Below are 24277 nucleotides of genomic sequence, written 5' to 3'. Positions count from 1 at the left end.
GTACGAGGAGTTAAAATAAATAAATCTAATGAATATTTTGCAGCAATAAATTATTTATTCGCAATAAATTTAGCGCCCGTTTTACGTTTACGATAAAATCACTTAAAATGAAAAATAACGCTAAAGAATTGTAAAATATTAATTACCGAGTATGACGATAAAATTTTAGAGCATAAAGTTTGAGAATAAATAAAGTTTATTAGGTTTTTAAACAAACACAAATCAGCGCTTTTAAAACGTTATTCCGAGCATACGGCACCTGGAGCAATGAAAGGGGCAATTAGGGTAAATATAGAGGCCAATTTCCTGCAATTTGTGTCACACTTTATAGGGGAAACTAATAAATTGCACTACGATTATACCTTAAACGTATTCCGTTCGGCTGATGGACGATCAACACTCCCCCCCCCCTGCTTCTTGTTTCTCCACCCTTAACGTAGAAGAAAATCGTAAATCACACTTTTCTCCTCAATCGATAAAGTACTGCACCCTTGAATTATCAGGAATACACAAGTAGTCTTATAAAAAATGATGGAAGATTTTCTTATTGGATTGAAAGATTATTTATTATAGAGGTGAATCATTAAACTTTTTTAAATTTGGGTTTTATTTGGTAAATACCACTATTTCTTAAAAATCTATTGTAGCACTTGTTTCGATGCATACCCCATAATTTATTAACAATAAAATTTAGTCTTAACTTCACATACAGTAGGGTATATAATGTCTTAATAAGACGAAACGAGTCATATATTTTCATATATATAAAAGTAGAATTCAATCTTATAACCGTGTTTGATTTTGGATATGACCCAACAATTCAAAATGGAATTTTACCAACTGTCTACAGTTACAATAAATAATTTGAAAAAATCACATACTGTGTTTAAAAACGATGCAGTATGTATCGAAACACGTATCACAATAGATTTTTAGAAATAGTGGCATTTGTCAAGTAAAACTTAAACGCACCACTAAGTGACTGAATCAATGAAAACTGTTTTTTCTCAAAAATTCAGCGTAAAGGAAGCTCGAAAGTCATCTTCTTAATATACATACTTATATATAATTATATCCACGTTCAAAAAGTATTATATGAGAAAGTAGATTTAACAACAAAAAAGTACTAACATGCCATATATATTTTAATGATTACTTTTACTATCTCATATGTAATGCTCTTTTTTTCAACCAAACAAAATAACCTTAAAATCACTTTATATCTTCATCGGTTTCGAAGCAAAAAGTTTCTTTCTCAAATTAATACGTCTTGAGGAAAAACTGAACTTTTTTGAAGAAACTTTTTATATCGAAATTGGTTGACATTATAATTATGTTTTTTTAAAGATATTAATTAATTTCCAATAAAATCCACAATAATTGATCTTAATCTAAAATAGCGTCGATTAATAAATGTATAGCCTTTAAAATAGTGTGATTGCTTAAAAAAGTATGAATGAAAAAAACAATGGTTGTTAAAAAAAAGTATAAAGCATAAAAGTGCGACAAGTAATACAATAGCATAAAAGTGTGTATTTTTTTTTAAATAAATGATTTTTTTTTTAAAAAACGCATTTGCTTATCTACATACAAATTGCTTAACTACATGCTCAAAGTAAGACACGTTTACCTTTTTTCTAATGAAAAAGTTTCATCGCAAACAAAGTCTCATTTGCTTCAAAAGTAAATAAAAATACATTACGTAGGTACACCATTTCATTGTATCTGAAACAAATCACGTATCGAACGAATGAATCCCGACAGACAAATAGCATCCGCGAGTTAAGCAATAGACACTGAGCAATATCGAGTATGTAAATTGTTTCCTTCAGTCAATCGGCTGAAGATCAAGCGATTCGAGTTAGTTAGAGTCGGGCAAATAACACAAACAGATCACAGGCTCATCTGCATTTATACGAAGTGAAGGGCGGCTCCTTACCCCTCGCCTCATCTCTCTGAGTCTCATCTGAATTTCTTCTTCATTACGCTTACCCGACGGATGCGAAGTATTGCAGCCAATATAACAAAACTTCTCACATTAGTGCATTTTGTTTATACTGACTTCATTATTTGATTTGCTGGCATTCAAAATGCAAAAACTTATCCTCAATCAGTCGCCGTAATAAAGAAGTTGCTGCAATAAATGTTGCTCCAACTGCCGTTTGCAATAAATTTTATTTTTATGTTTTTTGTTATTATATGGAGTTGAAACGTGGACCCATAAATTAAGAGAATCATAAAAAATCTTGTTTTCCGGAATTCGGATCTTGTAAACAAATACTATTTAGGGTATTGTTTAGGTGATTTTATAGGTATGTACTAAGTCAAGAGATTGATTAATATATCTAGGAGTTTCAAAGATTTAAGTAGTGTGGTTGTCAATCATGAATACAGTGGTGAATATTACATGTGTATAAAGTGTAATCACTTAACCAGCCTATAACAAGCTCTGTATATACCCAGACTTCCATATTCTTCTTTATCATGTTGAGATGTCATAATATATATTATAATATTTAATATTGACTCTCTTATCATCCATGTAATATTTTCACGTTGTTTCAATTTTAATGTTTTTCGCACTATTGTTATATATGATTATCAAATTGAAAAATTCGTTGCCAAAAATATTGTTGATATTTGATCTTAATATCAAAAGTCCATATAAAAAGCTGCTTGGGCAAGTTTTCACTTCCTGTATAATACCCTCAAGCAAATAAAATTATAATTTCTCTTGTGCGTACAAGTTTTTTTTTTCTTTTCTCTCATTGATGAGAACATCTGTAGTTTCTGAAACTAGTTAAATCTGCATTAAAAACTCAAAACTGATTTTATACTAGCGTTTGTTTTTTTTGTAATATTAAAATAATCGTATTATATTTATTAATATTTTCATAATGCACATCGTAATCTAGACGAATGGAAACAATTTCACCTAAAACATAGTATTTAAAAATTTTTATAATGATATCAAATTTTCGTATTTGGAAGTTGTTTGCAAAAACACACAAATATGAATTTCATATGGACATGATTTTATATTTTTATTATTAATGTAATTGAAAAGCTTTGCGTTCATAGTATCAATTATATTTGTATAATTACTTTCAACTATGGAAAGAGCTACACACCCATTTTTCATGTGTTCTGAAAAGACAAGACACATACTCGTACGGAGGCTGAATTCATATTCAACCCTTCTTAATTACTTTACAGCCTGCAGGAGGCTGTGCTGTGGGTGAGGTACGGTAAGGTAAGGAATGGAAGAAGCGGGGTACTTCCTGTTCCCGCCACCTGAGAACGGACTTCCGGCGCGCTTTCTGTTTACTAATTGCACCGCTATGCGGCGCTGCCATTCATCTTTTCAACTTAAATTTATCGTATAATAATCTGCTGGAAAAAATAATCGTATTATTATGTCTGAAATATCTTTTCTATAAATATCTATTATACGACTCACCAACTTCTTTATTTCCTATTTTATAATTTACAGAATAACTTATAAACGCTATAATACCATATTATTACCTTATCGTGTTTCAGGCGTTATCCAGTGTAAAAAAAATCCGATTAGGATCCTGCATACATTCAAATAAAAGGGTCCATGCTAAATAAAAGATTTCTCAATCTTACATAGATGTCTCTAGTAAACTCAAATTTACAGTGTGATTAATGATATATGTTTTTTTTTGCCCTTATCTTACCCAATGGTGCAAAAGGTACTGCATCGTATAAAAACAATGTTATCTTGATCGTTAACACTATTAGGAAAGGTGATGAGCCCTCCGCTTCAGGTACCTGTCCAGGATAATATTGAATATATGTAGAAAACCACTTATTTACTTTTACGATTTACTTGACCCCCCCTGGGAATCGAACCCGGAGCCCCCAGTACAGTAACCATTACACTACAGAGGCGAACAATGATACAATATGTGTAGGAGTTCCAAAATAATGAGTAGTGTGGTTGTAAATCATGGGTAAAATGGTGAATGTTGCACGTGTGTAAAGTGATCACTTGACCACCCTATGATAGGTTATAAGCCCTGAAAATACCTAGAATTCTAGATTCTTCTTCATCTATGTTGAGGTTTCAAAAATGTTTAATTTTTGGTTACATTAATATTTATTTTCAATGATATTTTCTATCGTAGATAAATATGTCATAATGCAAAAATAAACGTATTCCCTTCACGATTCGTACAATTTTCAGGTGTCAAAGATACGCGAGTAGGTGCTATCATAAGGCTGTTGTGGGATCTTCCTCTGCTGCAAAAAGAATGCGATTCTAAGTGCAGCTCTTTCTGCAAATTGGGGAGGACAGGAAGCGCTTCCGAAGACATGTTGGCTGAGACATGGCGGCTCAGTTTGCATGTGGCATACCTAATGCAGCCCCTTCCTTCCTCCCCGCGAGGGTGCACTCGGCGCTCGCACTGTGAATAGAGCTTGTCACCAAATTGTCTTTATGAAAGGTATTCATATCTCCACTCCGGTGCTACAATTCTTTCAAAATTTACCGTGTTCATCAATTTGTGTATGTAGACATTGAATTGTGTTTGGTAGAGCAGAGTTCGTGTAATGTATACCCATTTGGCTTCCTTTATATGCCTTTACATACTACCAAGAGTGTTTTTGTCAAATGCGCTTCTATGACGTGTATCACACCACACTTAGTGCGTTCAAAATTTCAGATAGCACTCAAACCCTGTGATATTATTGTTTGTTTTTGTTTCATAATACAATAGTGATAACTGATAGAAAACATTTTTTCTTCTATTTAACTGATTTCAGTATAAATGTGATCACTCAAACGTTTGTGTGTTACTAACTGTACATGATATATCGACGTGCCCTACGTAAAGTGTTCTAACTACATTTTTGTCAATTTTGAAATATTCGGTGTATGTTATCAACTGACGGTTATCTACAAATATTTACAAACAAAAAATTTATATAAAATAAATTACGCCTGGTTTTCAGGCGTATAAGACGCTATCTACATCGATTTTTTTAAATGAACTGAACTCTTAAAACGGTAAGTACTTAATTTTGACAAAGCATAATGTTTTTAAACGATTCAATACATTATTTTATCGTGTTTTTTAATGTATAATACTAGTTTAGAATTTCAGATAAAACCGTTAATCAATAAAAAAATAAGTTAAAAAATCTTCTAAGCTCTCTCCTGTAAAGTAAAAGATTTGCAGATAGAGTACTTTACGTAGGGGCCGTCGATATGTTCACACGGTAAAATACAAGATGAATGAGATAAATGAGAAGTATAATCACATCATTAGTACATTTTTAAAAATATATTCATTTTACACTACAGAAAAACAGCGTGGTAGTAAGTTAGTCAAGTTTAAAAATAAAATAAAAACACGCTCACATTTTTTCATCATTGTTATAATGATTTTATGTAAGTGCAATAATAATTATATTGGTTTTACAGAGTAGGTATATTAAATTATTTAAATGAGAAATTAAATTAGGCTTAAAGATAATTTGTTTAATATATTATATGACAATAATGCGTTCAACTTATTACCTTAAAAATAAATTATAGTTTCAAACATTTTTTTATAATTAAATAATTAAACAAATTAATAAAATAAGTTTCATATTTTAAATGCTTTTTTAACTTAAACTATTTAAATTGGAAAGTAATTTAATATTTTAAACTTTACGTTGTAACACTTAGTGTATCCATTACAACAATTTACGTTCCTATGGGATCATACATTTCACACAATCCTGAAGGATTAGCCAGGAATATTTTTCCATTTTCGAACACACAAACTTGGTATATTTTACTTTGTTTCGTTGTCTTGGGTCTGTGACTGTAATATGCTGATTTTGCGGTTTGCAAGTTATTCATTATTACATTTTTTGACTCCAGCTTGATCTGTTGAAATAAAACAAAACACAATTATATTAAACAATCATTTTATTTATTGTTCCTTCCCCCCCCTCCCTCATATACAGTACAGATAATTATTTATCCTTATTTTAAATTCAAGCTTTAGTTTATATTCAAACCAGTAGATGGAAGCATGTGTAGCTTCTGAAACTAATCGTTAAAAAATAAATATAATACTATTTATTTTTCGTATTTAAAAAAAATACTCACAGCGCCCTCATTAGTTCGGAGTTTAATATCCTTCAAGCAAGATGCAGTAATGCTACCAGCTTTAGAATCCAAGGATATCCCACTAGGACCATCAATTTTTATTGATCGGGTCAACGACTCCAAACTGAAAAATATAAAATATAAATAAAATTTACATTTTTCGGGACTTAAACTTCATCCATATAAGATTATTACCAATTTCTTATTACCAAGTCTTTTAGAATGAAATAATTTCTATAGATGCCACTTCAAACTCGCAGACGAGCACTAATATAATATTTGCAACTAAAGTGGTGTCAATTTTACTCAGGTGAATCATATGTATAAAGGTGGGGACTAACCGGAGTATTTCGTCGTAACGTAACGTCGCGCGTCGTAACGTCACTCTGACTATGGATGGAGCGCTCGGCTCGCTGTACTGACTATACGAATGCTCGCATCGTAACGTGTTACGTTACGACGAAATGGTTCCGGTCAGTCCCCACCATAAGGGATGTCTTAAGCTAGCTGATGACGATGAGTTCGTTAGTCTAATATTGCCTTGTGGTCCAATGAATTATGTTATTAGCAAAAAAAAAATAAAGGAAATATTTATATTTCAGAGTATTTTTTTTTCATAAATTGATTCGGCAGTCATTTTGTAGTAATGTCCAACCAATTTCAATTTAAGTTTTACTTGGTAAATACTACTATTTCTTAAAATCTATTGCGACACGTGTTTCAATGCATTTTCAGACACCAAATGAACGTGTTTGAAAATTATTTTAAGAAAATTCACCAAGTAAAACTTATATTATTTATTGATTCGGCATTAACTTTGTGGAATGACGTCGCCATTATTATCGATGTTTCCTTTTACAAAAAATATTGTTCCTTAACCCCTCCCCTACCTTCCCTATATTTATTAACCCATATACTTATACCCCTAAATATATTTTTTGTTCGTTAGTTTTAATTTGTACCAGAAGATGAAAACATCTGTAAGTTTTCGAAACTAATCTAGTTTATATAAATAAAACCCATTAACGTGGTATATTCAAGTGTTTAATTTTAATAAAATAAGTAAAACTTAATTAAATTGTATTTGTTCTCTTTGCCACTTGATTATCTTTGGTGAGATGATTGTTAGTTGGTAACGTTAAGTTAGATCATTAAATGAAAGTATGGTATAAATGTCACTTACTTCAAGTCTTGTCCGGATTCTGAACTTATCAGGGGTGTTTGTATGGAATGATCAAAGATGGCTCCTCCTGTTCCAACTATCCTCATTTTATCAGCTCCTACAGTCACCAAGTCAGGTGATGAGGAGAACAGGAGTCTACCAACGTCGTCCTCTATAATCAGGTTACTGGCACGACTGAGAAACTGATCTTTATCTAAAAATATAATAACACAAACTGATTAAATTGGTCTCCTCTTTCTTTTCTTCTTCTTCATTTTGGTGAAAGCCTTGTGGCTTATTTTTAAAGGGTATTAGCCTCCTGCTTTGTCGATTCCCAGCCGTCAATCCATCTCTTTGGTGATCCGCCCGGGATTCATCTACCTTGGGGTTGGTCGTGCAGTTCAATGTGGGGGAGTCAAAGTTTTATTCTCTTCACATGCGCATACCATTGTCTTCCATCAAATTGGCGATTGGTGTTAAATAAATTAAAAGTTTTTGGAGAACTTGACAAAAGTAATAGATTTGTTAACAAGTATTTGAACACACCTTAAACGTTGTGAATGTACCTATATAACTGGTCAAATTATAATATACATCTCCCATTTTATAAATTATTATACGACTAGGATCAAGCATACATCTTAATCAAAAGGTCTTTGCTGGACAAAAGCTTTCTAAAAAAACGTATATGACTCCCGTGAACTCAAATATGAAGCGTCATAAGATTTATGATATATTTATTATATGGACGAGCTCCAAAAAATTGAGTACTGTGGTTATCAATCATGAGCAGAATGGTGATTGTTGCACGTGTGTAAAGTGATTAACCAGCCCGCGACAGGTCATAATCCCTGTAAATACCCGGACTTTCATATTCTTCTTCGTCTTTGTTAAGATGTCATAATAATGTTTTATTGTACTCATATTACACATGAAAAAAATGTACTCATAAAACTGATTCATAATTTATTTTATTCCTTCGATTTATTCTGTTCAAACAGGCTGATGAATGTTCGTGAAAGGGGAACGTAAAACAAGGGAAATACCGAGGTGAAAAAAAAGAGCACGAATTAACAGAAAATAAGAAAAGAAACACAGCCTTCGTCGTAATGAAAAAGTTTCTTAAAAAGTCCATTAGTAGTAAATCATAAATATTTCAACAGGGATATTTTTTTAATGAATTTCGCCGACAATCTTTTCGCAATATTTCATCCATTATTACCTTTTATTTGCATCCGATTTTTTATTTTGGTAGAAACAGTATATTTTTACTCCCCAAGCAAAGTTTCGAGAACATTGGATTGACATACCGTAATCGGATCTCTATAGAGAACAAATAAAATACAAGTCCAAAAAGGTACATAGTTTTGTTTTATTGTATACGAGTAAAATGGATTTTCACCAGGAAATATCATTACAAAACTTATTTTGTATTTTTAATGTATTTTAAAAGCATTCTTTGTGGAATGTTTGACCTGATCATGAAATGGTTTTAAAGTGGTATTGAGAATGATAAGGAGAGTGTTTTATTACAAAATTTCTTACTATGTGTAATGTAAGGCAGTCATTAATTATAGTTTGTATTTATTATTTTTTTTAAATTTTTTTTCTTTTTACATAAATGAAATGTCATTTACTACATCAAGGGTGTTTTTTTGGTGGTATACAAATGGCGTGTTGTACCATCTTATTGAAACTACAGCTCTGTCATATCAATGCTTTTCAACTGAGGTACGAAAAAGTCAGTAATCATGGTTCTGAAGCGCTCTCCATTGACCGTAACATTCTGGCCAGCATCGCCTTTTTAAAAAAGTATTGGCCAATGATTTCACATGCCCGTAAAGCACACCAAACAGTGACTTTTAATGGACGTACGATACAGACTTCTGGATTTTTTCTACTCCAGATTCGGCAATTCTACTTATTGATATATCCATTTAACCAAAAATGTGCCTCATCTGTGAACAAAATTTTGCGTTTAAAAAGAGGATCAAGCTGAATATCATTTTTGGCCTATTCACCTTTTAGGCCTATTCATGGTGAAACGGCACGACGTACTGACTACAAATCAACTACTTTGTTATAAGAGACGGTACTCCCTTAAGACCAATGGTGTAGATAAATTGAATTGTACAAGTTGTGACAAAATATATATTGTATAAGGCAGACTGCTTGTAACGTCACAACAAGACTAAATAAAACAGCAGTGTTTCTAGACTTGGTAAATAATAATAATAATCTTGGGTGATTTATATAGCGCCATTTTCGTAAAAAAACTACCTCAAGGGCGCAAGGGGCAACTAGTTAAACCAGCCAAAGTAGAATCATTTCAGAAAAAATGAGGCAATTTTTTAAAAGCCTTTAACTAAAATTGTGACGTATTTGGACACATTTAAAATGTTGTGGATAAAATAACTGGTCCAAGTATAAAAAAAGTTTTTCAAGCGTTTCGCAGAATGTGAAATAATCCGGCTTCGGATCTAGCATACAAAGAAAAGGATCTCTACTAAATAAAAGCTTTCTTAATTCAATCATATATTAGATAGCTGTTGGGAACTCAATCACCGAACGTCAAGCCCTATAAATGCCCAGACGTCAAAATTCTTTCATTAATTAATTCCGCCTAACCACATAAAATCTATCTATTTTGAATTAACATTTTACTTAGTAAATACCACATTTTTTTTTAATCTGCTGTGACACGTGTTTCGATGCATTCCGCATAGGTTGTTTGAAAATAATGCGGATCGCATCAAAACACGTGTCACAGTAGATTTTAAGAAATAGTGGTACTTGCTAAGTAAAACTTTAAATAAAAATGTCCAAATTCTTCTTTATCTATGTTGATATGTCAAAATGTATTTATCTGAAAGACACGTGATTTCATATTTTTAAAGCATGCGTTTTGATGTACAAATAATGGTTACCTATAAATAAACGGTTTTCCATACTGCCATCTTGACTTACAGTAAAGATGGTGAAGTTATCATAGGACTGTAATACTAGCGGCTGGCCATCTCTGGATTTTATAGAAGAAGTCAGTAAGGAGTCCATGATGTATGCCTTTCCGTCCACCTGTATTCCATCAGAAGTTATTTTTAACTGGCCCATACCACTCTGGAAAAAGAAAACATATATTTGAATGTTAATAAGTTAAAAATTAGAGTAAAAATACATTCTTACGTTTTTTTTTTTAATGTATATTTTTTTTCACGTACTTCGTAAATACCGCTTATTTTATAAAACAATGCTCTGACACGTGTTTACGTGATGACTTTATAAACGTTTAACATTTTTCATTCTACCCAGGAATGACAACCAAACACTACACAAAATTTCAATAGTTGTACCGCCTTAAAGAACTCTTCCTAATTTTTTCAATCATCCCTTGTTCACAATGGATAATGGAAATAAAGATTAATTAATTTATTTATTTATTTCAAAACATATTACCTTCATAAATCATATATACGTATAATATTCCCGATGAGTAATTTCTATTTCTCCTTTTGGGACATGGGATTAAGGTTAACAAGACTGGAACACAAATAATAAAGTATCAAAAAAGTTTTTTTTTTAATTACCATAACTAATACTAATACATGGCAAAATATAAAAACAATAAACAGGTATAATAAATAGGCACAAGAAGCATATTTAAAAGAAATAAATGAGAAAACACGAGGTAAGGTTAAAATAAATTAATGAGAAAATATAAAAAATGAGAAAATATAACAAATGAGAAAATAAATATTAAGAAGAGTTCTTTAAAGTGGTATTGACATGTGGAACGAAAAATGCATGCCGAAAAAGATTTGGCACGATCAGATCAATCAGAACCTAAAATCTGGTGGTGTCAGTCTGTGTAATCTGAGGGCATGCGCGCAACGTGTCCAAAGAACTGGAGAATCAGTCGGGTACAGACATCGGCCAGACTCAAGCCATCGTTAATGAATGGACTCGTTGGTGCGTCTAGCTCTCCATGGGATTCGGAGCATTCGCCTCCAACACCACATTTCGAAAGCGTCAATTTTTCTCCTTTCTGCTGTTTTTATGATCGTTTCAGCAGCATAGAGAAAAATGGAGTGGAGTGGACAAGCTTTATCTTGGTGTTGTTACTCATACTCCGGCCTTTCCAGATTTTGTCTCGCTTATAGATGGCACTTTTAGCGACAGCGATACGACGTTTGATCTCTCCTTCGCAAGTTCCTTAATTTATTTTTTATTTTTATTTGTTCGGGAATTGTACAGCTTAGCATTTAAAAAAGTAAACAATAAACAATAGTTACATTAAAAATAATAAACTTAACATTACATTAAGAAAAAAAGTTGCATTAATAAAAATAAAGCCAATTAAACAATTCCGCATTTATGTTATAATAACTATTAAAAACATTCAGAGATAAAAAAGGGTATGGTTTAAAAAATAGATTTTGCAGGAAGGAGAAGTAATAAAATAAAATAAAAATGTATATGTTACGGATCGAGTGAAGTTCAAGGTAACTTGCATGGTGGAATTTCATTATCGTCATGAGCCACAGGGTGACTCCGAAGTTGAGGACCACCAGGAGGATGAGCAGCGAGTTAAGGGCGAAGAGGCACCAGACCCTCCAGCCCCGGCGGCGGAGGCTGCGGGAGCACGACGCGCAGCCGGCGCGCCCGTCCGCGCAGGCCCTCGCGCACGCGCCCACGCAGCCCGCGCAGCCGCTCAGGCGGCGGCCGCAGGCGACCTCCTCCTCCCGCTGCGAGCCCGGCGGCGAGCGCTCCCGGATGTCGTCCCAGTCTTGGGACACCACGACGGGAATCATGCTGAAATACGGAAAAATAAATGAAAATTTAGTAACTAACCATCAACGAGTGTTGATGCAGCGAAGATTGTTTGAAAACGCAAATTTATGTGACATTCTGTGCTCTCTATTTCCTCATTCCTGCCCTTGTGGGGTGCGGCGTGATGGTTAGTCTCTGCCCACCCTTCCGGTCACCGGGGCTCACCACCAGGCTTGCAGCAGTAGGAGGAGGTCGCATGCGACTGCCCGCCGATTATTCCGACTCCCTACCTGACCAATTTTAATTATTTTGAATACTTGATCATGCCAAGTTTTTGCAGTTCTTTTTCTGCTTCTTTTTCAGGTTCATTTGCCACATAAATTTTTTTTACTGTTACTTTTTCTGTCATTCGTTGCCCATGTCTACGATCTTCCTCTGCTTCTGTTACGAACCACATTCTCTACATAAATTTGTTTTACTATTTTTTATGTTTAGTTATAAATATTAACTGTTGACTAACCAACATGCTGCTTCTCCGCAGGAGTAGGCAGAAAAAATAGAGCACCACACCTATCTATCTTTGCAAACAATTTTCGCCTCTTCCACATTCGCTCACCTCCTCATACATACCCGCCAATTATTCCGATTCCGGACCTGACCACTTTCAAGCATTTTAAATACTTGATCATGATAAGTTTTTCTCGGTCTTCTTCTGATCCTATTTCTAGCTTCATTTGCCTCATAAATGTATTTAACTGTTACCTTTTCTGTCATTCGTTCCACATGTCTAAACCATCTCAATACAACATTCCTAATTTTATCGGTAATGCTTATCTCAGCCTTCCAAAGGAAAAAGAATTTGTCGGAATGTTGTTCAATACTTTATTACTTAATACATTATTTACATAAAATTATTGTTGATATCATTTATATATTTTTTCCACTTTATATTTAACTTTATTTCAAGGTTAGCGTGTAACATTAAAAGAAACATTACGTCTATTAAAGTATTTTCTGTACATTATGAAACGCACAAGTTTATTTGGAATACTTCTTGTTTTTGTGAAAAGCTCCTCAATAAATGCAAATTCCCCGGCTATGAATATTTTCTTAAGTTTAAAAATAAGCGCAGGAAATAGTTACGGCATGTTAAAAATTCGTTAAGACTTTATTTTATACAGACTCAACCTGTCACATTTACTTCTATAGTGGCTACTTACTAAACTTTCTCCTTCAGAAACTCCAGGACTTCCCGAGGTACATTTGTAATCCTGAACGAAACCAGCCACTTGGCTAGTCTCTGCAAAAAGTCTTTACACGAAATCTATCTAAATATCTTCATAGGAACAAACGGTTTGAGCATTTTTACTTTGGTTTTCCGTTTTGGGTGGTAATTCTGGCTAAATTGAATGAATTGAGTCAAAACTTTAAAGACACCTGTTCACTTTTCTCATTAACATAATGTCTCTCTGATATCTAGAGGGTTAACATAAAAATCCTTAAAACTTCTAAGGAAATCAAATTGTTTCTTGTTCGTTTTTTCTTTAAAAAAACAACATGATTTTTCATTTCAAAATAAAATATAATGATTGTTTCCGTTGTTTACCCAATTACTTGTATTTATTTTATCCTGTGTTATTTTTACTCGGTGTGTTGAACTACAAAATACATTTCTGTGAGTTTCACTCTGCGAAGGTGAATTGAATTTGCAATTGAAGTTTGCGAGCATTGATTTGTGTTTTCCTATCAAATAATAATAAAAACAAAATCAACGAATCGAGTCAGATAATCATTGTTTTTTTTTGCATTCCACATTTATATCAAAAACAGCATTTCCAAATAAAAAATCCAAAAAGATGTAGGATAGTGATTAATTTTATGTTTCATATTTTCACGGAGTTATATGAATATTAAAAATTTGATTCACAACTCCATTTAATTAGCCTTTAATGATTTGTTTAGAAAGTACAAACATAACAATAAATCCTCCAAGCTGCTAAAAACTCGCAAATTGTCTAACTTTTAACGTTAAGTATGTCAAACTAAATATATAATAAATTATAAATGTTTTTATTGGAATATTTTTATTGGTTAGGCTAACCCTTCATTGCATTATGAAAAATCAAGATATTCGAAGGAAAACAAGTATTAAAAAAAGTATAAGAAAACCATTGAATCTTAACAGAATCCTTTGAAGTGTTTTGCTTATTAAATGCAATATACTCTAAAAAAACCTTGGACTAGTATCTGAAGTGAAGAATTGATGTACTTGCCTTTATGTATATAATCAAGATGGCTCTGCGACTATACGATCCAGTGCCCTATGCATCACGGGGTGCAGATAATTGTAAGAAACGGTTTTTTTTTAATAACTATGCTATACTCATGAATTGTAACAATGTATTCGGATTTTTTTATATGCATTTTCCAAAATTATGCTAATGTGACCTGATTCAATTTCGTGAAATCAGCCTCTTATAGGTCTATGCCTTGTAAATATCGAGATTTATATTATTCCTCTTATATTGAGATGTCAAAATTAAATTTTTGTGTCCGGATGGCAAAGGTTTGGGTAAGTTTTCCATATAAAGTCAAACGCAAGCATCTCAATTATCTCGAGAGGAGAAAAACAATCCAATCAAGGATAATGCTGATTGATTCGATTAGAAGGGTGCTGATTCGAAGAAAGGAAAGTAAGTCTATTTAGCTTCTCAGTTGGCTTACCCTTACCAGTTATGTACTGGCAGTTTTGACGAAAAGATACGTTTTTTGTAGAGTTGAAACACGGTGTGAAGAAACACCTTCCTAGAGGCGAAGTGTGGTAACGCCAGGTTACCCATACTAAGTTATATTTCGAAGCCATTTATTTAACATGTTTTTACTGTAGTGTCGGTAAATAATAGTAACTATTTTTTTTTTAAATCTTCTCAATCATATTTCGAAAAATTAATATTAAATTAATATTTATCATGTTTTAGACTTGTTTTGTTTATTATTATTTATTGAAGTACTTTTTTTTTCTTGCCACATGTCTTTAAGATTAATTTGATAATTTGAATTAAGACCGGCCTATGCATATACGTTCATAATTCGTGGTTAAAATCGTTGCTTGAAACCAATTTGGCATGATCAAGTATTTCAAATAATTAAAATTGGTCACGTTGGAATTATCGGCGGGTATGTATAAACAGATGCATGAATGAAGAAGAGGTAAAGATTGTTTAGAAAGACATATTGTTATGGCGGTCTATCCTCTCAACCTACACTTGGAGTGTTGGTTAGTTAGTTAGTTAGGAAAAAAATATATATATATGTATATACATAAATATATAGATATATATATATATATATATATATATATATATATATATATATATATATATATATATATATATATATATATATATATATATATATATATATATATATATATATATATATATATATATATATATATATATATATATATATATATATATATATATATATATATATATATATATATATATATATATATATATATATATATATATATATATATATATATATATATATATATATATATATATATATATATATATATATAAATTTATACACACTCTCGTCTTGTTGATGTATCATAACTGCCAGTGTGACAGGTCACATATAATCACACACGGATTTAACTCCGCCAATTCCAAAAATACTTCAAAACTTAAAAATAAGTTAACAGACTAACAGTTTCGTGAATTTCATAATGAACTTACATTCGTGTTCAGTTGATCATAAGTGGACGACAAAGAAATGAACACACGACATCTCACTTTTTCCTGGCGCACGTGAAACGTAATTTCAACACAACTGTAATTATTTAACTGTTTATTACAAATATCAGTTTATTATATCAGGTGGGTTTGGGAATATTTCATGATTTATAATGGCTTCAAGACTTCATATGATTTTCGAATTGTTATATCAAAACAAAGAACATTTCACTTATTTTAACCCTTTATCACAACCGATTTTTTTTCTTTACATATCGGCGATTCCCGTACTGCTGGTCGGGAAATAAGACCACTGACTGGATTGGAAAGTGGAGTGGGGAGTCTTGTACTTAAAATATAACAAGGTGGAGAGGTGGGATGCTGTTGGATTGGTCGGAGGCGAATGCAAGGATATCGGCAAACTGTGGGATTTATTTTTTTATCTTATTAAATTTTAAAAGAAGAAGAAAAATAAATTGTAAAACTAAATAATCATCACACCATTTTACAGTGAGAGAAGAAAAAAATAATATTTTTTGTTTCATATTTTAACAATATATTTTTAACGCTTGGCTTTTTTTATACTTATATGAAATAAATATATGTGTCGGGTTGTGGTCTCGTGGTTATTGTCGCGGACTCTTGAGTCAGAGTTTCTGAGTTTGGACCCACCCTATCATAATTTCATACCTACATATTTTTCATAACGATCCGCTTAGGCTCACAGAAATAGTATGAAATTGAAGTATTTTTGTAAATAATAAAAACACAAATGTTTCTCTATTTTTAATTTTAAAAAATGTATGCCCCTCAAAACTTCTAGTTACGCTGTGCCACTCCAAAAAAGAGACTTTACTCTTGTGCTTGGAGAGGGATTTACAGATGGAACTTTATTAAGGATATAATACAGTCTCCTTTTTGTATTCTTTTTTATTATTAAAAATAGCCATATCATTTTTTGAAAGTAGTTTTGTATCTGATTTCAGTTTTGTACTGACTTCTCATGGTGGGACTGCATTTAATACAAAAAAATACAATGTTTATAAAGTGTACAATACTGTAGGTACCTATTTTGCTACTCAAGTACGGTAATATTAGATTGAATTGCAAAAAAAGCAAAAGTGATTGGAATGTAATGGCGCGTACATCTTAAGTATTTTTTATGTACTATATTACAAATTTTACGGCAAATCTGAACTTTCAAATCCGAAGAAGTCACAGCTCCAATTAGTTCAGATTTCCGGGGATCCACTGTAAATCAAAACAGTGCGTTGGTGCAGGATAAAAACTGAAGTAGAATATTCAATTCAAGTAAAAAATAAATCAGACTAGACAAATATATTTTAGTAGCGAGTCGAGACACGAATATTCAAGAGAAGTTTGGAAACTTGTGGTTTGTCTAGAAATAGCCTTCCAAATTTACTATTCGTTTTATATTTGATTGTCATTGATTTTAAGCAGAGTTCTAGTTAGCAGTCGCGAGAGCCAATCTCCCTTCTCGACTTATGTTCATATAACAATGAAATAATTCATTTTTATTTATTGACTTGGCGTTTAATTTGTAGAACTCCATTTTAATTTATGTATAAATTTTAAATCAAACACAGATTTTTTGAGTCTACTACATTCGTTTGATAATGCCCTAACAAGGCGAAACAATTGTCGGAATATAATTTTTTATGTGTTTCTTGTTAATAAAATACAACTTAGTAGACTCAAAAAATCTGTGTTTGATTTAAAATTAATACATAAATGAAATAATTCGTTTATAAAATAGCTTTAGTACCTAACGTAAAATATTATTCAGATAATTCCATTAAATTATTGATTATTAAAAAATATGAAGTATTTCAAACATTCTCATTCATTGTGAAATTGTAAATAAAAACACTAGTTTTTTACCACTTGAGATATATTTATTTTAACGACTAGTTTTGGAAGTTATAGGCTCATTGATCTTAGGATTTGAAACTTGTCGTTGAAATAAATAAAACTCAAGTGGTAAAAAACAAGTGTTTTCATTTACAATTTCATCATGTCTTACCACAAAGTGAATGCCGAAACAATAAATAAAATATTAGATCATCATTATTTCTTTTTAATGATATCCTCGCTGGAAGATCACAAGTTGTCAAACATACACACACATATACATATGCACAGTCAAATGCAGTATTTCAGACGAATGTGTGGTATAACGATGTATGATAGATGTTATAATACAACGAATATCTATGTTGGATTGAGGAACATTAAACTAGCCTATGACAGGTCATAAGCCCTGTTAATAACTAGACTTCAAAATTATTCTTCATCGTTGTGGATATGTAAAAATCACAAAATAACTTGATAAAGTAACATTTTATTTTCATGTTTTTTAAAAACAAATCAAACGACTTAGTAAACCCTAAAAATCAGTAAAAAAAAATAATCACAAATATTTATTTTGACCAATCCCCTGAGAATCGAACCCGGGGTCTCTAGCACTCATTGTAGAGCAGCATCGATTATTTAAAGTGCCTTATGCCCTATTGTGCAAGGTATTTGCCAATAAAGGGTGACAAGTACCTATAACGTTGTGATGAATTTCAATAAAATAGTATTTATAATTGTGGAATCTAAATTGAGACGTTACGCTTTTGTCAGTAGTATAATCACTACGCTACAACGTCAGTCGAAAACAATAGTGTACAATTTCCCAACCGCAAGCCGTGAATATCCGCGGGAGAACGCATAAAATACATTTTTGTTTTATTGGATTCTTGAGATCGAAATAAGAAAAACACTTCAGCTCTTGGCACGAGGTCGGCGCGCGGTTTGGAGAGATATTTGTTTATTTTTGTTTTCCGCAAGTGGACCGACAAATTAATATTTGGAAATGCTAAAACGTCTCATTTAAATTAGACGTAAACCAAGTAATATTTCTATCGAAATGAAAACATATTATTTTAAATAAATTTGTCTCTACCGAGAAGATGTATGCCTCCGTGGTGTAATGGTTAGCACGTTTAGGTACCGTCCTGGGGGTCCCGGGTTCGATCCCCGGGAGAGGTGGAAATAACTATAAGTGATTTTACACTCTTAGGGCGCTTGTCCACTACCCGGAACTTTACCGTCCGACAGAATTTTATGAAAAATTAAGGCGACTACGACAGTTTAGCGTGATCCAATTTACGCGCGATGTGTTCACGCACCGATCAAGAGCTCCGATCCGAAGAAAGATGGACAAAAGCACAAGCCAATCCAAGACTATCATCGTTTTAAAACGCTAACTGACGTGCCGGACGGTAAAATTCCGTGTGGTGGACAAACGCCCTTTTATATATTTAATAATACTCTAGAGTGATCACCTTGCCTTCATGTAAGTAACGATCAAGAGAACACTACGTCAATACGATCCAGTGATCAAAAATTTTTTTTCTATAAGACGCAGTTCAGGATTTTCGATTTTGACATAACTTAATTTCTATTTTAAGAATAGTGGACTTAATATACCATTTTTTTCCTGTATTAATTTGTACATAATATATTACATATACTTTATGATAAAATAATATATTTTCTCTTTTTAAGTATATTATTGGTTCCGAAAGTAGTTATGAACATTTAAAAAAACAAGGAATTATGCATTAGCATGAAATATTGTAATTATTATTGCTTTGTAGTTAGGAAGTGACATATTCCAGATGTCGATATGGTCCGCGAAATCATTGCCGAGGTTTTGCATTCGGTGTATAGGAGTATTGAATCCAGATACTGTTCGGCTGTTATTACAATAAAATATATGACGGTTTCTCTTGTTTCTGGTTGGGGCGTAAATATTTGTCATTTGCAAAAACTAGGGACAATCTAAAATATTATTTAAAAAAAATTATAAATTTATCAGATGAGATAGTTTTCTCCTATCACTCAATTTTATTAAATTTAGTGAACTAAGTAATTGATTATATTGCAGGTAATATTTTTATAATTAAATATACTTCAAAAATGTATTTTGTACCCTTTCTATTGATTCTGAACGAATCCAGTAGTTTGGTACACAAACTCGTGAATTGTATTCCAATTCATATTTTTTTTAAAAAATAGAATTTCCAAGAATTTGAGTAGTGTGGTTGTCAATAATGGTTAGAATTGGTGAATGTTACACGTGTGTAAAGTGATAACTCAAACCAGCCTATGACGGTCGTCAGCCCCGTAAATGCCCGGACTTCAATATTATTTTTTATCTTTGATGAGATGTCAAAAAATAATAGAAAAATTAACTCCTATAATTGGAGATAATCCAGATTTGTGAACAAGTGTTTGGACGCACTTAAATGTTAAAAATGTATTCTGATTGACTCCTTGCAATCGTTGTATACCAGAGTTTGAGTGTAATTATACTATCGAAGTCTTAAGTAATTGTTTTTATGAAACCGAGCATTCTCATACTTTTGTTGGTTATTTTGTTTATGTGTGATAGAAAGCTGAGTTTAGTGTCGAAGGTTATGCATCGATTTTGTATTTCTAGTACCGATTCGAGGTATACTTTGTTAATGGACTTAACAATTTGAAAATACCTGAGATATATTTGCGTATAAAAACCTTGTTTTCCAATTTGGTACTTTAAGCCGAGTGACAGATATATCAATTTATTTCAAAGTAAAATGTGAGTTTTACAAAAGTGACATTATAGGTCAAATATTGTTCTTTAAAAATGCAGATGGTCCATCGCCGCGCCGAGTTGAATCTGTTATTTATAAACTATGATGAAAACTATGATGAGAAATTAATGGTATTTACAAAACAGATCAAAAGAACTACCGCTCATACACATTATAACATTTAATCATACGTAAACTTTATACAATCAAATAAATATTTATCGAATTGATGTAACATGCATTATCTTCTTTATTAATTGATTACGTTAATATCTGGGCTGTTAATACAGAGAAAATATGAGGCTTCAATTACATAGCATTGATAACTTTTATTTTAATTCTAAGTATACGAGTATGCACGTCTCGAAACCGGTAGACATAAAAATCTCGGTGAGTGGTTATATACTAATATTATTAACATTTTGGAAAAAATAAATAAGTAAAAATGACTAACCACAATGTAAATGCTTTAAATATTAATAATATTGAGAATAATACGAGTATGTGTTTAATTTTTACAATATTTTGAGTTTGTCCAAATACTTGCTCACAAATCTGGATTATCTCCGCTTAGCAGATATTTTCAACATTTTTGACATTTTTACTCGCAGTATAGATGAAGAAGAATATGGAATTCATTTACAGGGCTTGCGACCACTAAAGGCTTGATAACATGATCACTTAACACACGTGTAACATTCTACCCCAATTCTACCCATGATTGACAACCACACCACTCATTTTTTTGGAACTTCTAGATACGAGTATATTGATCAAACTTAAATTCATTGAAAATAAAGTAAAGTAATATTATCTACTTTGGTTAGTGTGTTTCTTGGCATGTCAGACTTATGAGATTGTCAGAACGAACGTGATATTGCTACATACTGACTGCAGATAAACGATGCTATTTTAAAGTCGTTCTTAAGTAAAAATAGATTCAATCAAATGTATCTTATTTCAACAAAAATATTATAATTCACATATCTCTAATTTTATATTTTTTTATAAACGTTTGCTACGAGTACACATTTCTTTATAAATCGACTGTTGTAATTTTAGTGCCATTTATGTATTTCGCAATCATTTCCAATTTATAAAAAAATACATCGATGTGTTTATATAGAGCCCTTATATTGAATTACGTAAAAAAGGTGAATAATAATAAAAATAATAAAACCCTTATCCGCACCCCAATGGTGCATAGGGCACCGCGTCATATAAACGCAGTGTTATCTTGATCGTTTACACATGAAGGAAAGGTGATCAGCCCTCCGCTTCAGGTACCAGTCCAGGGTAATATTGAATAAATATGACAGTGAAAAAATCACTAATATTTATTTTACCCCCCTTGGGAATCGAACCCGGGACCTCCAGAACGGTAGCCGAGCGTGCTGACCATTACACTACGGAGGCGGACAAAAAAAGGTGAACGAGATTTTATTTTCGTTTGAACATTTACTCTTCAAGAATAAGCAAAATATGTAAATAATTTCATTGATCGATTATTGATGCTACATGCTTTGCATTTAATTTTCTATTGACGTCATTGAGTCGTGGAGTAAACCTGCGTCGCAAACCTATGATTTTAATCGATACTGGCGTTAGCAATAACAAACAAAATGTAATCAATAAATTTAATAATAATATCATCCTTGGATTTTGATAGCGGATTTATTATTGATCACCCTTTCCAAAGATAAATCACCTGTAATGGATTAGTTTTATATAAAATCAGTTAAAATAATTTGATAAATAATACCTGCAGATAATCAATTAAAAATGAATCTAAGAAAATTGGCGTTGTAATCAGTTTAGTTCCATGACGTTGTGCATTTAAACGTACGTACGTAATGTACGAAACGTATATCCAAGAAAAAACGCATTAAGAAATAATCATCATAAAAATAATTTTTATCACCCACAAATAATAAGTTAAAGTCCCTCTCCAAGTACAAGGGCTGTGTGTCTTTATTGAAGTGAACTTCGTTATTAATTTTAAAAATTTTAAGTAGATATGTGTAGAAGATGAATAAAATTATTAAAAAACTTCACTGTGATAAACAAATTCCACACGTCCATACTACCTTAAAACACTCTTCCTAATATTTTAAATTATTCCTTGTTCAGCCTTACATCCTTTTAAGAAAGCTCCTGCTATCAAATCTAAAGTATAGAAGTAAAGGATGGAGTTGGAAGTAAGATGAATGCAGTTGAAATGCAATCTTTTAGACAAATATATGGTAAAAAGGATATATAATAGATGTCCGAATGGTAAAATAAGGAAAGAATGCATGAAAGATAAAGTTAGAAAAATATTATTGAGATGGTTTGGACACGTGGATTAAATGAATAAAGTAAGGACGGTAAAAAAATACACGAAGCGAATAAAGTAAGAATTGAGAGCAGAGGAGGATAAAGCAAAACTTTGCATGATCACATATTTCAAACAATTTAAAGTGGTTATATCACAAGCCGTAATAATCAGCGGGGATGTATGAGGAGGTGCATGAATGTGTAAGAAGCGAAAATATTTTCAAAGACAGAGTGGTATCCCATTCTATTATCTCTGCCTACCCCTGTGCGGAAGCAGCTAGTTAGTTACTTATCAGTCTATCAAACTACCAAGGCGTTGGATGCAAATAAATGTAATAGTTTTAAATTAAATTACTTTTATCGTTATGGTTTCTTTACTTCTTATTCCTACATATTTCAAGTTGAAAATATTGCAACTTGCGCGAAGCGTTAAATAATAAATTAAAGAGTGGGCTGATCCCGATCGGGGTGAAGGGATGGTAGCGAAGGGGTTTTAGGAAGAAATAAATCACCCCCACTAACTCGTTCACATTCAGGCGTACAAAATAATAAAGGAGTTATGTGTTAACTTTAGTTTGGCTCAAAAATGTTGTCTGCTCCTGAGTCGGTGAATTCATTGTTTGGGAATGTTAGAAGCGACTTTATATATATTATTATTATTTATTTTTTCTTTCGCCGTTCTTTTTTTATTTTTTATTTGTTTATTATTTTTAATTTCATTTATAAAAAAAAATGTTGTGAAACATATATGGCTTTGCACCCACCGCTTAGACAAGATGGAATAAAAATTTATTATGATTATTATACAACATATCTTCTTTTTCTTTAAACCCTTATCTGCACCCCAATGGTGCACAGGGCACTGGGTCATGAAGGAAAGGTGATCAGCCCTCCGTTTCAGGTACCAGTCCAGAGTAATATTGAATAACTATCTAACCATCACGCTACAATTTTCCGCAGGGGCAAGCAGAGAGAATAGAACGCCACACCACTCTGTCTTTGATATAATCTTTGCCTCTTTCACATTCATGAATCTCCCCGTATTCCGACTCCTGATAATAAGTATAAAATAAATAAATATGTGCATACATATTTATAAATATATGTATTCCTTGGAGGACATATTAAGGAAACAATGCAACTCAATAAACAATCATTAAAAATGAGTTTGATTTGAGATCACTCGAAATAAGAATGCTTAGAATCTGCATAAATCTGAAGCACTTACGCCTTTGTAAATAGATAGCTTCCGCCCCCGTATTAGATTCGTTAGCGACCCCTTCCCCTTCCCCCTTTTCGCGACACAATTTCCTGCATTTAGTTAGCGGAAGTGAGTTCCGGCGTCAATCAAGGATACGGGATACTTTCCGAGGATAATGGCGTCACTCAAATAAAAGCGTTTGATAAATTATTGCTAGGTTCGCAAGGTTGAATATGTAATCGCTATCATTCAAATTAAACTAAACTTTTCACAAAATAATGACGTGCATTTAATAATATACTTCTTCAATTGATT

At 32.1% G+C, this 24277-nt stretch overlaps 1 protein-coding gene across 1 annotated transcript; it reads right to left on the bottom strand.

Moving 5' to 3' along the window:
• Positions 1 to 5390: 5390 nt before the first annotated feature.
• LOC148312223 (zeta-sarcoglycan-like) lies at positions 5391 to 16097 on the bottom strand. Its single transcript, XM_088277772.1, has 6 exons — positions 15806 to 16097; positions 11801 to 12101; positions 10220 to 10409; positions 7314 to 7506; positions 6131 to 6254; positions 5391 to 5905 (listed from the first exon to the last, which is right to left on the bottom strand). Exons 2-6 carry the CDS (start codon positions 12098 to 12100, stop codon positions 5720 to 5722), a joined length of 993 nt encoding a protein of 330 aa, XP_088133898.1. The 5' UTR covers position 12101; positions 15806 to 16097; the 3' UTR covers positions 5391 to 5719.
• Between the last annotated feature and the right edge of the window lie 8180 nt (positions 16098 to 24277).

The sequence above is a fragment of the Brachycentrus maculatus genome, unplaced genomic scaffold (genome assembly GCF_059751285.1).
Source record: "Brachycentrus maculatus isolate JH-2025_06_01 unplaced genomic scaffold, ASM5975128v1 h1tg000049l, whole genome shotgun sequence".
NCBI lineage: Eukaryota > Metazoa > Arthropoda > Insecta > Trichoptera > Brachycentridae > Brachycentrus > Brachycentrus maculatus.
The sequence above is the reverse complement of the archived record's forward strand: the minus strand, read 5'-3'. Positions and strand labels throughout refer to the sequence as shown.

Bases quoted from the DNA above. Each gene is read 5' to 3' on its own strand.
- LOC148312223 (XM_088277772.1), bottom strand. From the start codon at position 12,100: ATGATTCCCGTCGTGGTGTCCCAAGACTGGGACGACATCCGGGAGCGC. The intron at 10,410-11,800 runs GCAAGTTACCTT...TTCTTTTTCCAG, and splicing joins CGATAATGAAATTCCACCAT to AGTGGTATGGGCCAGTTAAA. The intron at 5,906-6,130 runs GTGAGTATTTTT...TTATTTCAACAG, and splicing joins TCCGAACTAATGAGGGCGCT to ATCAAGCTGGAGTCAAAAAA.